This window comes from Sinocyclocheilus anshuiensis, unplaced genomic scaffold (genome assembly GCF_001515605.1).
Source record: "Sinocyclocheilus anshuiensis isolate Anshui unplaced genomic scaffold, SAMN03320099.WGS_v1.1 scaffold12, whole genome shotgun sequence".
NCBI classification, from domain to species: domain Eukaryota; kingdom Metazoa; phylum Chordata; class Actinopteri; order Cypriniformes; family Cyprinidae; genus Sinocyclocheilus; species Sinocyclocheilus anshuiensis.
Genome location: NW_015555713.1, coordinates 433,408 through 449,153, shown reverse-complemented (window position 1 = coordinate 449,153; position 15,746 = coordinate 433,408). Strand labels below are relative to the sequence as shown.

At 35.6% G+C, this 15,746-nt stretch overlaps 2 protein-coding genes across 3 annotated transcripts in view; one reads left to right on the top strand and one right to left on the bottom strand.

The window, feature by feature from the left end:
* Window positions 1-2,611, bottom strand: part of LOC107672142 (hsc70-interacting protein-like) — a 14,997-nt gene extending 12,386 nt beyond the window's left edge. The window contains exons 1-3 of the mRNA XM_016465241.1: window positions 2,518-2,611; window positions 2,076-2,227; window positions 1,795-1,846 (exon numbers count right to left, since the gene is read on the bottom strand). Coding sequence (XP_016320727.1) covers window positions 1,795-1,846; window positions 2,076-2,185 — 162 coding nt within the window. The 5' untranslated portion in view covers window positions 2,186-2,227; window positions 2,518-2,611. The remainder of the gene's footprint in view (window positions 1-1,794; window positions 1,847-2,075; window positions 2,228-2,517) is intronic.
* A 912-nt stretch (window positions 2,612-3,523) lies between these two features.
* LOC107672124 (probable Xaa-Pro aminopeptidase 3) overlaps window positions 3,524-15,746 on the top strand; it is a 14,481-nt gene continuing 2,258 nt past the window's right edge. For both annotated transcript variants that reach the window (XR_001632286.1, XM_016465208.1), the window contains exons 1-9: window positions 3,524-3,783; window positions 4,460-4,582; window positions 5,637-6,050; window positions 6,127-6,311; window positions 6,520-6,582; window positions 9,312-9,425; window positions 10,441-10,526; window positions 10,624-10,807; window positions 14,409-14,529. Coding sequence is in view for 1 of the 2 variants with exons in the window: in XM_016465208.1 (XP_016320694.1) it covers window positions 3,702-3,783; window positions 4,460-4,582; window positions 5,637-6,050; window positions 6,127-6,311; window positions 6,520-6,582; window positions 9,312-9,425; window positions 10,441-10,526; window positions 10,624-10,807; window positions 14,409-14,529 (1,372 nt within the window). In the remaining variant the exon portion in view is untranslated. The remainder of the gene's footprint in view (window positions 3,784-4,459; window positions 4,583-5,636; window positions 6,051-6,126; window positions 6,312-6,519; window positions 6,583-9,311; window positions 9,426-10,440; window positions 10,527-10,623; window positions 10,808-14,408; window positions 14,530-15,746) is intronic.

Sequence of the window (15,746 nt, the reverse complement as noted above, 5' to 3'; positions counted from 1 at the left end):
TTGAGAAGGTAAAGGAAGGATTTTGCTAATGATTCATTTTAAAATGTGCATCTCAATTTCCAATGTTAAACTTTTTTTTTTTTTTTTTTTTTTTTTTTTTAAAGTCGGTGCTTGAAATAAAGCTTTTTCATTGATGATTTTTTTCAATCAACACTTTTTCAGTGTTAATAATTTGAATTATAGGCCTAATTCATTGTATAATAAACCTGTTTTGAAAGACCTTTTTAAAAACATTTTCAATGAGGAATAAGCTAGCCTAATCTTTATCCTCGCAGCGCGTCAGTTATGCGGTGATGCGCTATGAAATTATTGCGGGGCAAATTAATTATTAATTTAATAATAAAAGTAACTTAATAATAATAGGCTAATAAGAAGAATGTAACAGGCCTAATTGAAAATGGCAAATTAGATATAGGCTAACTAAAGTGTAGGCTATAAAATTATTTTATTCAGAAATGTCATGTTTGTGATTTTTTTATTTTATTTGTTAATTTGTTATTTAAATTAATAGGCCTACAAATTAGGAAACGTGCAGTTAATCGCCGCCAGTCACAAAATTTATTAAAACATTTTTTTTTTTTAAATAGGCTAATCTTTGTGAGGACGACTGGCAACAGCTGGTCTTAAATTCTTTAGACACCGCAAACCAAATGACTTTGAACACTGACTGAAAATACTGACTGAGCTCAAATGACATTCATAATCGGCCTGACTGTTTCCTGGCTTCACAGAATGAACCGGTTCACCCGTGACCGTGACCCTAACCCTAACCCTAGCTCATCATTATATATTTGCAGTAAATATGAACATGGATTGACACGAAAATGTAGTAATTACAACATTAATGCATATTATAAAAGTCTACTGTGTTTCCCAGTCAACACACATGGCTTTTTGGCTAGGTTTAAAGGGAAAGTAATATATAAATCTAGAAGTAAATGCAAAAGTAAAAAGCACTGAATAATGTGTTGCTTATATTTATTGTGTTTAAACATGTCTGTGTAAGATTGTCTTACTGTACTGTGTAAAAAAAGAATTGCAATGCTGAAAAAGCATTTTCAGTGAGTGTTTGGATTTTAAATTAAAATAATGGATAAATGTTGTGTTTGTGGTAAACAGCCACGGATCAGTAGCGGACTCTTCTGTGAAAGCACAGTCCGTGCTGCTTCCCCTCTCACAAGAGACACCTAAGAGGGGAATTCCCCCCATTTTCAAAAATTAAAAAGATCGGTATCGGCGATCGGCCTCAAAAATCCTGATCGGAGCACCCCTAACATTAAATATCCACACTGGTGCGGTGACTGACTGCCACACATACTCCTCAAAACATTAGATTCATCCGCGCTGGAGCCACGCCGGCTCACAACCCACGCAAGGAAGATAATTCCGCACACAGCTGCAATTGCAGGTTTTCAAACAGAGATGGCGACAAAGAGGCAAAACTTACCGACTGCAGCTTTAAATGAATAGTTTTATAAATTAATTTCATTAGACAAATAATAATAAGTAATATGCATTAAATCATAAAACACAGAATCCAGAATAAATAAATAAATTGGAAAACACAGAATTTAGGGGAAGATAAAATGGCTTTCATGGGGTCCTAATTTAAAAGGTAACCTGGAAATTAATTGTGAACACGCTAGTTATGTTTACATTCACTCTCAGGATTTAAGAAACATGTGGAAAGCATTTCCTTCCCCATTAATGGTAAGTGAATATTGTCACAAATACAACATTGTGCGTATATATACATATAAGGACAGTAAAATAATTCTAGATTTCTTTTCCTACCTTGCATGATGAGCTGTCATTCTTTGTTGGTAATGGTATGTTTGCTCCCATTCTATAATAAAGTAACATATTTGCATTTTATACATGTCATACAGGGATGTTTATGCATCTGTGCTCCACTGAAAAGTACATGTCATGCTGGATGTGGGTGTGACTGCTGACACAGGCCCTACACTTTGGCTATAGAAACCTACAACATCGCAGCTTATCAGTATTTTAATAGAAAACATAACATCAATGCTGAATGCAAAAATATGAAGAACACACACAAAAGCACTGACCCCTGCAGCCAGCTCTTAAAGAAGCCCATCTCTGGCAGATGCAGCACAGATGGATTGTCTTTGCACATCTGCACAAAGGCCTTTAACTCCGTCACTTTCCGCGAATCCATATTCCACAGCACGAACCAAACTCGCGCAGAGAAAACAATGTGCTGGAAAACAAGGAAACGTGAATTATTATTCCCGTCATATGACTTGTCCGATCAGCACGAGGCCTTAATGATTTACGCAACGCCAAAAACGCACAGGAACTGTGTAACTAATGCAACAGCGCAGCAAATAACCAATTAACGTTAGTGGTGCACGGGATTAACGCATAGAAGCTTCTGGAAATAATGCGCGAGGAAGAGCCCTTTGTTAAATCAGCGTGGTATTTTAATTATTCTATTATTCAACGGTCTCAATATATGCTCATTCAAAAAATAAAACATTAATGCTGTACCTGAAAGAGCTAAAACGCGCTTCCCCGGCAGCGATTTGAGGGTCGCGAGATCGAGGCAGTGAACGCGAGACCGCGAATTGTGCGCAGGCGGGAATTAAACTCCTCACTGCTGTGACAAAACCAAAACAACAGGGGTCCTTTCTGGCATCGCCTTCATTTTGGAGCAAATACAGAACATGTCAAAAACCTACTTTATGGTTGTGGAAAAATATACTCTAAGCTTTAAAAAGACCCATTAAACCATTTTAATTAATTAGCTGAACTTGATTCAATTCTCCGTAAATAAATACATTCGCTAATGGCAAATCGATCTTCTTTATATGTACTTCTGTATATGATTTTTAAATATCTTGTTCGTTTTGTGATCATGGAATTATCTTAGTTTTTTGGAAATTTGCTAGTTTATTAAATAAAAAACACAAATTGAAGATGTACTGTTCTGGTTTTCATAATTATGATATGTCCCAGTGCAATTATTATTATTTTGTTAAATTGTTACCTCTTTTAGGCAAATTGTATATACATAAAATATACATAAATCTATATGTAGGAGCAAAAGGTTTTCTTTTATATCTCTAACACTACAAAACAACAATAAAATTACAACAAAGAAAAAATACAAAAATAATAAATCGGTAAAAAAACTGGTAAAAAGTTATGTTTGTTTTTTAATACAGCATACAATTACGCAAGATTGGAACGCCACAAAAAAAAAAAAACTTTAAGGGTCCTCCTTTTTTATGATCATAAAGTGTTATATTTTGTTAACTTAGATTTTGCAATGCTCGTATAAGCTCTTGTGATGATGCCCGTATGTCCCCTCTTTCTCATACTGTTAATACTTGTTGGATTCATTCATTTACAACAAAAAAAAGGGTCTTCCATCATTCAGAGTCGCAGATTGTAACTGTCATAACAGAGCTGTCCAATCAGAGCGCTGGAGCCGCTCTCAGGCCACCAATAGGAGCTCAGGAGCTTACATGGGCGTGACACTGTCACCTTCCACGCGATCATGCGCACAGTTGTACGAGTTAAGAGTAAAAGCTTACACGTGCAATGTTCTTTTAGTATGTTACCTTTAGGTTAGCCATCCCAAATCATTTCGGTTTATGTATTTTTAATTGCACACGTTTCTACCTCATGCTGAGAGTTGGTGGATCAGTACAGCTGATCAGAAATCTTGCATGCTTGCGACAATGTTGCACTCCAGCAGCGGTATACTGAGAGCCGCCGTCCTGCGCGTTACTCGCTCTCACTGGAGTCCAGGTAATGCATTATAGTTACACTTGTTTGCGGATCTGGCGTTCAATGCAGTGTATTAATTTAACTCATAGCTGAGTGTTGGGGACATGGCAGGAACCTCGCTGCTGCTGATGTGTGTGAAGAAAAGCATTGTACTAGGATTGTGCACAAGCTGTTTCTTTTTTTTCTTTTTCCATATCCAAAACCAGAATTAATATGATGTTTATGATTAGGCACCGATGAATACATTTGCATTGGAAATCACCAGTCACCACCCTGACCTCATCATGTATATGATGCAACTTATTATGTCTGATCCTCTTATGCCTGTGTATTTTAAAGATATTTGCACCCCAACAAAAGATCTTGCATTAGCTGTTACAGTCAATTTTTTTTTTACAAAGTTTATGTAAAATCAAAATTGATACCGTTTATTGGCTTATAATATAATATATAATATAGGTTGTTAACATTAACATGTACCAGTTAACATTAAATAACATTAATTAACTTTTACATAACATAATTACATAAAATATATTAAAATAGAAAACAGTTTTTTCACAATTTATGTTTTACGAGATTACTGTATTTTTGATCAAATAAATGACCTCAAATTTTTGAACAGTAGTGTACATCAAATTACGCAAGTAAAATGAGTTGCAAATACAGTTGACTGTAGCTTTGTTTTGTTTTACAGGGTCTGTATGGTGTCCATGCAGGAGTGTGTCTGTGAAAACAGGAGGATGGAAAACCAAGAAAGTTCCTCAGAGATACCTGGGTCAGCCAAGCCCATACACACACCCTCAGCTCATCGGATGTGGTGAGAGAGAACAAGATTGGGCTCCTTTTCATTTGAAGTCGACATAAAATCAAAACTGACCTTTATGACTTTCACGATGTATATTCTTGGTCTTATTGTGAACAATTGGTTGTACACATTTTAACAAAGACAAAAAATGTGTTTGTAATTTTTAACTAAAATGTAATGGCTTGCTTCACCTCTGAAGGAACTTTAATTTTTGTCTGATGTCACTTAGGCCATGCAGACTGTTGGTTTATAGAGTAAAATAGCTATTTAGCCCTTGTTTTAGATAATACTGTTGTAGATAATAAAGCCTTTACAAATCTTGCACTTAATTAACACAGTAATTTTAAGCAGATTACAGACCTATTATTACCGTGCAGCCTATTATTTACAATCCAATTAATTCCCAGTGAATAAAATACAATCCCCATATTCAATGTTTTTTTTTTGTTGTTGTTGAATATTTTTTCATTCAGAAATATACTACTATTCAAATGTTTTGTGTCAGTAAATTTTGTTTTGTTTTTGAAGTCTCTTATGCTGACCAAGGCTGCAATTATTTGATCAAAAATACAGTAAAATTGTGAAATATTATTAAAATGTAAAATAACTGTATTCTGTTTTAATATATTTTAAGATGAAATTTATTCCTGTGATGCAAATCTGAATTTTCAGCATTAGTCCAGTCTTCAGTGTCACATGGATGATCCCTCAGAAATCATTCTAATATGCTGATTTGAAACTCAAGAAACATTTCTTCTTATCAATGTTGAAAGCAGTTGTGCTTCTTAATGTTTATGGAAATTATACATTTTTTAAAAATAATAATTTGATTAATAGAAAGTTCAAAAGACTAGCATTTATCAAAATAGAAATCTTTTGAAACATTATAAATGTCTTTACTGTAACTTTTGAGCAATTTAATGTATTCTTGCTAAATGAAAGTAATAAATTATATATATATATATATATATATATATATATAAAAAGACTGATCCCAAACTTTTGAACTGCAGTGTACATCACTGCAGGGTTGTTTAATAATATTGCAAATGTCTTCGTCTCATAGGTGAGGTGACGCCAGGTCTCACCCAGACAGAGTTTGAGTTTCGCCGGCAGCGCTTGGCGTCTCTGATCGAGATGCAGGCAGAGCGACTAACAGGTTCTGGAGCCTCTTCAAACTCCTCCCACATTGTCATCGTCCTATCGCATCCCATTTGCTACATGACCAATGACATCCCTTACCCGTTCCACCAGAACCAGGACTTCCTGTACCTGACAGGAATTATGGAGCCGGACAGTGCACTGGTGATGTACGGCTCGGGTAAGCCGGACCAGGCCGTGTTATTTGTCCCACGGCGAGACCCGGCACGAGAGCTCTGGGACGGCCCTCGCTCGGGGAAAGATGGGGCAGCTGCTTTAACGGGTCTCGAACGGGTTCACAGCACAGAGGAGCTGGGTGTAGTGCTAAAAAGCTTGAAAGGTAAAAAAACGAACATACATTTACATGCATTCAAGGTTTACATTTGCATCAGTATCTTAACTTTTTATTCTCTTAGGAGGAACTATATGGTACGACAGCTCTCAGCCTTGCCATCCACGGTTACACCAGACTCATGTGTGCCCCCTATTGGAAGGAGGAAGGCTGACGAAGTCTCTCCGACCCCTCACTCATTCCCTCAGAGCCATTAAGAGCCCAGCAGAGGTCGCTCTGATGAAGGAGGCAGGACGGATCACTGCCCAGGTAATGAATCTCATATAAGAATAATAATAACAGTACCGTATGTTGTGGCAAATTACTTTAAAGGAAGGTTTGGGTCATCTTGGGTGACTTCGCTAGGTTAAGGAAAGGAAGATGTTCATGTAAAGTCTGAGTGAATGGATCATTTCAGTTATGAGGGACTTGATGTAGGTCAAACATGCATTATATTGAGCCGTGTGTTTATCTTCAGGCATTTAAGAAGACGATGGCCATGTCAAGAGGAGACACTGATGAGGCAGTTCTCTATGCAAAGGTGAGCAGAGGGACTAAAATCATGCAAACACACTAGGGCCTATTTAGAAAAGAACAAGAATTAAAAATAGAAGAATTGTTCTGTTCCTCATGTTCTGTTCCTGCCATACCAAATAAGACCACAGGGAGATGCCAAAGGACTGCATAAAAACTACTATATGGATCCATTCAGAATCGCTAAACGCATCAAAATACAAATGAAAACACTCTGATTGTGTGGAAACTCAGTGATCTGATTCTGAAGATGGCTCAACATCAGCGTATGATGCCTGTATGTACATAAACACCACTGATTCTCACAAACTTCTCCAAAACATGTTTCTTCGGCGAGCATCCATTATAAAGCACATTAATTTTGACAACTACGTGAATATACTGAACTGAACTGTGTTTATGCAGAAATATGATGTTATAGTAATCAGTTCGCCGAGAGCCCAAATACATGGTTCATTTGCGCATCAATAATAACAGACACATGTGTGCCTAATGTACGACTCCTGTATGTTACTATAACCGTCATCCATCAAATCTTTACTAGCGCGACACTGGCTTATTTATCCAGCCGAGAGCTGTAGTTTGTGTATCATATGCTCATGCAACGGTCGGGTGTTTCACAGAATACATACAAGAGAGGTGGTGCTGTTATTTTGTAAATTAAAAAAATAATAATTTAACATTAATAATAAAATTAGTGAGTTTAATGTACTTTAATTTTAAGTTATTTCGCATCCGCCTGGAGGATCACTGAGCCCTCCTAGCGCTGCCCACCCCAGGTGAGAACCACTGATTAAGAGCACACATCTGGAATATTAACAGACATACGATGACGTTTGAAATCATTTAGTTTTGCTGCCTTTTTTTCAATATTTTTGAAAGTAGGGCTGGGTGGTATGACGGTATATGTCGTTACCGCAAAGTAAAGCGTCTATCGTTAGAGATTTTGCTATATCGTGTGTTCCGCGGTATGCAAATATATCTTTATACACCTTTTGAGTGATAAGGAAACATGCATGAATGAGAAAATAAAGAGTGGGACGCACTTGGTAGAGTTATTAAGAGCAATACGCAGTGAAAAAGAAGTCAATGCGGTGCTCGCGCTGGCTGACACACACACTGAGAAAGCCCCTCTCTCGACAGCATGCGATCACGAAAACAGATCTCTTTCGTCTTTTATTGTGCTCGAATGGTCAAATACTCGTCGTCGTAATGCCCCTCGTGTGGAGTATTCAAGTAAACACAGTCAGTTATGCGTTAAATAAATGTAAAACAGTTGGGTGAAAACTGGATGTGTTTCAGTATATTAGATCCGTGCAGTTGGTCTTAAAGGGACAGCAGCCTTATTTACCTGCTGCTGTCTGTCATTATTAATGTTAATCATGTTTGATTGATACAGTGAAGACTATGCAGTGTTTTATTTATACACTTTATTCAATTTCTGTAATATTTCTTACTACATGTTAAATAAACCTAGCCTACTGTAGCTGAATAAATTAAAAGTTTATTTCATATTTATTTGTTCTGTTGTGCTTGTAATTTGCTTCTTTTTGTTAATTTTAATAACAAAAATAACATAAAAATAGCTATATCGAGGTACATATCGTTATCATGAAATAAGATTTTGGTCATATCGCCCACCCCTTTTTGAAAGAGGTCTCTTATGCTCAAGAAGGCTGCATTTATTTGATACAGTATTTTAATATATTTTAAAATGTATAATTTATTCCTGCGATGCAAAGCTGAATTTTCAGCATCATTACTCCAGTCTTCAGTGTCACATGATCCTTCAGAAATCAGTCTAATAAGCCGATTTGCTGCTCAAGAAACATTTCTTATGATTATCAATGTTGTGATCAGCTGTGCTGCTTAATATTTTTTGAGGAAACCATTATACTTTTTTTTTTTAGTATTCTCTGATAATTAGAAAATTAAAAAGAACAGCATTTATTTGAAACAGAAATATTTTGTAGCATTATAAATGTATTTAATTACACTTTTGATCAATTTAATGGACCCTTGCTGAATGAAAATATTAATTTCTTAAAAAAAAATCTTACTGACCCCAAACCCAAACATCAAAACACGAGTGTATATATGAAAATTCTAAAAATGCTACCAGCTAACTGGCTGTGACTTTGTTAAAAAAAATGTGAAATCATAATTTAATTGTGTGTATTTATGATACATAAGATGCTGGTTTTGTGAGCAAGACAAAAGGTGTCTGCCATTTTATTTCAATAAAATTATTGTCCAATGAAGAACACCATTAAACACAATATTTCATTTGGGATGTGGTGGAAAACATACTTTAATAAAAATGTTAGTGGACAAATTAACCAAGTTGGAGCGTGAAAATTGTTTTAAGAGAGTTTATTTTCTAGAAGTCCACAGACCTAAAATTGCCAACAGTGGAAGAAACACCTGTATATTCTTTTGTAGCAGAAAGTGGCAGTTATTTTTAAGCCTTTCAGAAGTTTTTTGTAGCTCTGAAATTTTGGGGTAGAATTACTACATAAAGTTGTCATTGTTTGGCTGTTAGCCAGTGCAGAGGTAATGGACCGTCTGAGAACTGAAAATGAACCACAGAATCAAAGTGACGTCAGCAGGCTCTTGGAGAGTCGCATTTTAGTGTGTCCAGCCCACATGCTGACTAACATCTGTGCCTTCTTTCTTCCTTTCTCTTCTGTTTCTCTTTCTTCTCTCCTCTGTTTCCCTTTTTGCTCTTTCGTACAGTTTGATTTTGAATGCCGTGCTCATGGCGCTAACTTCCTTGCATATCCCCCCGTGGTTGCTGGTGGAAACCGAGCCAACACACTTCATTACATCAATAATAATCAAATAGTGAAGGTAAAGTACAAACACACTCATAATCACTACTGGGGCATTTTTTCTAAGAGTGGGAGTCTAGAAAAGATTCATATGATATACAAGTAGGAAACTTGACATTTCTCTTTTTATAATTCTGTATTCTGTTTATACTCCTGTTTGTAAACAGCACATGTATATGTAAACTTTGTTTGCTAGTGATGCACTAAAATTTTAGCACCCAAAAATTGCAAGCTGAATTAGTTTTGGAGGGCCAAATTCATTGACTGAAACAGTGACATTTAATTAGCATTTCTCCAGTGGCCTGTTTTTACTGTATCAGTGTCTATTTCAGCTCTGTTAGCGCTCTTTAATGTGGCGTGACAGATCGCTTTAGTCGCAACTGATCTTCTGTTTCTCTTTACTACTAGTTATAACATCAAATAAACATGAATGAACATCAGAAGGTATGTTGAAAGAACAGTACAGCTTGCTGAAATGTATCATGCCTCATGTAATCACTTAATCAGTGTTTCATAATAAAACAGCTTGTAAACAACATTTACCTCAGGAGCCATTCAATGACCATAAACTTGTTCAAAACTCTAGAGAGGAACATTTTGCTAAATATATGCACCGTTTTACATATTTATACTATTTTTCTTAACCTTTTGACTTCATTATTTAAAATTCGTTTTTTTTTTTTTATTAAAGCCACAGTTTAAATGTTTATATTTTGACAACAAAATTAGAGTAGAAACATAATTGTTATTAAAACGTCGACATAAAAACTGACTTGTGTCCCTCGGTTTTTATTTGAGTGTTGATTTATTAAATAAATTTGATATATTTTTTATATTAATATCAGTATCGATATTAATATCGGTTTTAGTGTTTTGGTAAAAAATTCATTTTGGTGCATCACTATTGTGTGCGTGTTTAGTTTTTACAAGGCAAATATACAGTATACACAATGTCACAGGACTGGGTGATATAGACAAAAATATCACAATATTTGAATTTTTTTTTTTTTTTTAATGCTTCCTTTTATTCTCAGGATGGAGAAATGGTCTTGTTGGATGGTGGCTGTGAATATTTCGGTTATGTGAGCGACATCACACGCACTTGGCCGGTGAATGGAAAGTAAGTCTGTTTTCAACAGAACTCTCATTGTCTCATAAAGTAGCTTTAATTTTGTGCTATTAGTAAGTGATCAGTCAGCTCCGTGTGCCGTCTCCAGGTTCAGTCCTGCTCAGAGAGAGCTGTATGAGGCTGTGCTGGAGGTGCAGTTGGCCTGTCTGTCTCAGTGCAATCCTGGCGTCAGTCTGGACTACATATATTCCACCATGCTCACGGTGTTGGCCCGGCAGCTCAAAGAGCTCAGGATCGTCCCACAAAGCACGAGTGATACAGACACACTGAAGGTACCCTGTTCTAAAAAGCTTGCTGTTTAAGGGAATAGTTCATCCAACAATGAAACTTCTGATGTTATTTACTCAATATATCATAATATATATATATATATATATATATTACCATTTGGGGTCAGTAAGAATTGTTTTTTTGGAAAGAAATGAATACTTTTATTTAGCAAGGATGCATTTTATTGATAAAAAATGACTGGAAAACGCTGTTATGTTGGCTGTTGTGTGACTATAATTTAACCTATTACACAAACTTGATGTTTATCATGAGGTTGAATCCAGTTATTTATTAGTCAGTTATTGACAGTTTTTATAATGTTTTTATAAAATAGACATTTATAATGTTACGAAGAAAAAAAAATATCATGGTTTCCATTAATGTATTAAGCAGCACCAGTGTTTTCAATATTGATAATAATAAAAGTTTCTTGAGCAGCAAATCGGCATATTAGAATGATTTCTGAAGGATCATGAGACACTGAAGACTGGAGTAATGATGCTGAAAATTCTGTTTTACCATCACAGAAATAAAATGCATTTTAAAATACGTATATTTAATTTGAAAACAGCTATTGTAAATTGTATTAGTATTTCATAATGTTAGTGTTTTTTATGGAAATATTTTTGTTGCATAATTCCAAATAAATAGTTTATGATCCACAAATAAATGTAAAGAGATTTACAAAAAATTAAACATATTGACAAATAAATAGAATGAGATCCACAAAACACATGAATTAAATTCACAAATAAATCAAATAAGATTTGCAAATAAAAAACATATTCTCAAATATTTGTATTTTCTTTTTTTTCAACAAACACAACTTTGCCTGGCATACATTTGTGAATCGCGTCCTGTGCATTTGTAGATCGCTGCACGCATTTGTGGATTTTTAAACATTTCTAGCGTCAAGACGCTGACAAATCCACAAATAGGTAGACGCCACCCACCATCTACACAAGCCAATCAGATAACAGCTACATTTTGCTGACTAATCGTAGCACATTCTCGCTATAGCCAATCAAGTTTTGCTTTACAATCAGGGCAAGATCAGATTCATTTATTTGCACTCCTGTAGGAACTGCATTCTATGGACACTTTGAGCTGTTTGTGTGGTTAAAAAACCCCTGTTTGGCTGCTTTATCTTCCCATCAGGATCAGTGAATGAGGATAAACTCAGGATTATACACAACTTATGATCATTCACAGATCCCGAGCATCGTCAGTAATACCCTCACGACGCATCCAAAGCAAATACAGTCTACACTGGACTGGATGAAGGACAAATGATTCAAACATTTGCTTTGATGCGTCCAGTTGCAGTTACAGCTGTTGCAGCACAGCGTGACATTTGCAAGTGGACAATGTAAATAAAAACCTTGCATTTACTTGGGATACTGTTAAGTTACTTTTACAATCAAAACTAGTAAGTCTGATTCATATGAAATATTGTTTGTGTGATCAAGGGTTTTCAACCAATAAATATCTCTTGTTTTACATTTATATGCATTTACATTCAACACACCTGCAACACGTTCAATGGCAAAAACAATGGCAATAACTTTGTAATACTTTTAATAAATGTTTGAAAATATTATTTATAATGCTTTATACATCGTTAGATCCACATAGCTGCTCATATACATCATTTAAACAGCTTGACTGGAAAACGCTGTTATGTTGGCTGTTGTGTGACTATAATTTAACCTATTACACGAACTTGATGTTTATCGTGAGGTTGAATCCAGTTATTTATTAGTCAGTTATTGACGCTTTTCTTTCCATCTTGAATAACATGATGCTTCCATTATATCCAGTATAGCATTGTTCCCATAGCCGTGATTAAAGCATGGCATTTTCAAAGGCATGTAAAATATACTGTGGCTTGGCTTGATACACAGTCTAATGGTCTAACGAAATCCAATTTTAAACATATTTTACTGTACCAATTTTTATGGCCCGTATAATATTTCCTATTTGAGCCAATGCAGATGAATGAAGTTATTTCAGGAAGAGACCACCCTGATTGTAAAGCAAAACGTGATTGGCCATAGCGAGAACGTGCTGCGATTGGTCAGCAAAGTGTGGCTGTTATCTGATTGGCTTGATAGACGGTGGGCGGAGTCCATGCATATATTTATTGTCAGCATCTTGCTGCTAGAAATGTTTCAAAATCCACAAATGCGCAGCAATCCACAAAAGCACAGAAAGCCATTCACAAATGTACCGGGAGCAACCCACAAATGAATGCCAGGGAAAGTTGTGTTTGTAACATGAAAAGATATTTGTGATTGTGTTTGCAAGTCTCATGTTTATGAAACTCTAATGCCCGTTTTCACAGACAAGGCTTAAGTCTAGTCCCAGACTAAAATGCATGTTTGAGCCATCTTAACTGAAAGCAGTCTGCACTGGCATATCTTAAAATATGCCAGTGCCATTGATTTGTATTAAGCTGCACACAAGTAATGTTTTTTTCTAAGGCACATTTAAAAAAAATAAACTACTTAAATGTCCTAATTTAACTAAGGCTTAATTCTGGCTTAATCTAAGCCCTGTCTGTGAACCCAGGCCTAAGATTTACTTGTGGATCATAATCTATTTATTTGGAATAATGCGACAAAAATATCTCCATAGTTTTTACTGTACTTTTAAGCAAATAAATGCAGCCTTGGTGAGCATAAGAGACTTCTTTCAGTGACCTTTCAAAATCTTACCAACCTCAAACTTTTGAACAGTATTCTATATTTTTAGTTGTTGCGTTTAAGAGATAAAACTTGGCAGGGAGAGTTTTGCTGTTCTAAAAGTAATACAGTAACATTCAGCATGCTAAAACTTCCAAGATGATCATTGCATCTTTAAATTCATTTTTTAAAGGACCACAGGAACACACATTTAAGCAGCACGTTTCTAACGAATTGCCTGCCTTCAACAGTAGATTTGAAAAAATTAATATGGTAATTTTGTGTAAGAAAATAATATATTTAGCCTGTTTAATTATTTAATATCTGCATTGGTCTGCACTTTTTTATTTTATTTCTGTGTATACATAGAAACAGACTCTCATTGCATTGTTCCAGCTTTTACATCATTAATGCCAAATGCAACTGATTCTTGCTTGTTTGTAATCGATTGCAATTCTCCAAGCATGAATATACTGTCAAATGTATCACTGGCTTCTCACACCAACCCGAGATTCTGCTTCACAGTGCTGAAACACCATGATTTTGAGACATTCTTTATTTATTTAATTGAACTTTCCTAAAGCTCTGTGGTCAGGAAATGACTATAAGACTTTCTGCCCAATTTAAATGGCAAAGATCTGACCCACTTATAGCATCTGTAAAGCACCACACTGCCATAAAAGCACCATTTCACTTTCAACGTAGCGAGTTTATGAGGCCAACAAACCGACATGTTCAGTCTAGCTTGTTGTGGCTGTGGAGGTGTACGTGTGCACTGACTTCAGTTAAAATCTGTTTTCATGTTCCTCACATGCAGCTTTTCAACTCTTTCACTCGCTGTAACATGCATTATAATCACATTACAGTTGTTTTTTCTCAATGGATGTCTGCCTGTCTCTTTTTTTTTTTCCCCTCCCAGGCTGCTCGGCAGTTTTGCCCCCATCACGTGGGTCACTACCTGGGCATGGATGTTCATGACACTCCTGAGCTGTCCCGTTCACAACCGCTGCAACCTGGCATGGTGATCACAATAGAGCCAGGTGAAGATCACTTTTATTCAAAAACAATTAATGTTGCATGTCTGTTTTAAAAAATGCTTTTTTAAACTTTTGGTTCATCAAAGAATGCGTTCTAGCATTCAGTTTATCAAAATGATTGCGTGACGTTTCATCTCATGCTTTTGTGATCGAGTTGTAGGTTGCTTCTTATGGACTTTACAGTCAGATCAGCGCCTCAAACTTAAATGTATACATCCACAATAATCATTTACCATTCAATCTTTGTCCATTCTATTCTTTTCATTTTATTTTCTGGTATCGGATGTGGCTTTTTCCTTGCATAGAGTAACCTTCATCCCTCAAAACAACAACAGACTGATGAGATTCTAGAAAATGTGTTTCTTTTGGCCATTTTTAAAACCGAAATTGGACTTGAAAGTATGGTGACTTGCAAGAAATGCAGGTGTACTCAATACTCCAGCAACTGTTTTGTAATTTCCACAGTTCATTGAGCAGCACAATCATTTTCCACTGTGCTAATAATGAGGAAAGTTTCTCGAGTAGCAAATTTGAACATTAGAAGGATTTCTTAAGAACAAGGTCGAGGTAACGGTGTTTGTTTACTGTATAATGGCTGCTGAAAATTATGCTTTGCCATCACAAAGTAAAATAAATAATCACCAAATACACAACATAATGTTCTTTTTAGCAACATCACATGACTCCTTTAAATAAAAATAGAAAGCCATTCTCTCTTGTATCGTTATTCTCATCTGAAACTGTTGAAGCATTTTTGTTCAAATAAAGCTGAAATAAAATAAAACAAATATTAGATAGATAAGTACTGAACATACTAAAACTAAATAAAAATAATTTGAAAATAAAACTAATTAAAAATAACAAAAAATTACTAAAACTGAAAATACTTTGAATTAGCTGTTATTTTTGTATTACAAACTATAATAGTATATAAAAATATTAAAATAACACTGAATCTCTCAAAGAGTAATAACAATATTGCTTATAACTGTAGGGCAGGGGTCTCCAAACTCGGTCCTGGAGGGCCGGTGTCCTGCAGAGTTTAGATCCAACTTACCTCAACACACCTGTCTGGAGGTTTCTAGTATGCCTAGTAAGACCTTGATTAGCTGGCTCAGGTCTGTTTAATTGGGGTTGGAGCCAAACTCTGCAGGACACCAGCCCTCCAGGACCGAGTTTGGAGACCCTACTGTACTGTATGTAACAAAATTCATAGTAAT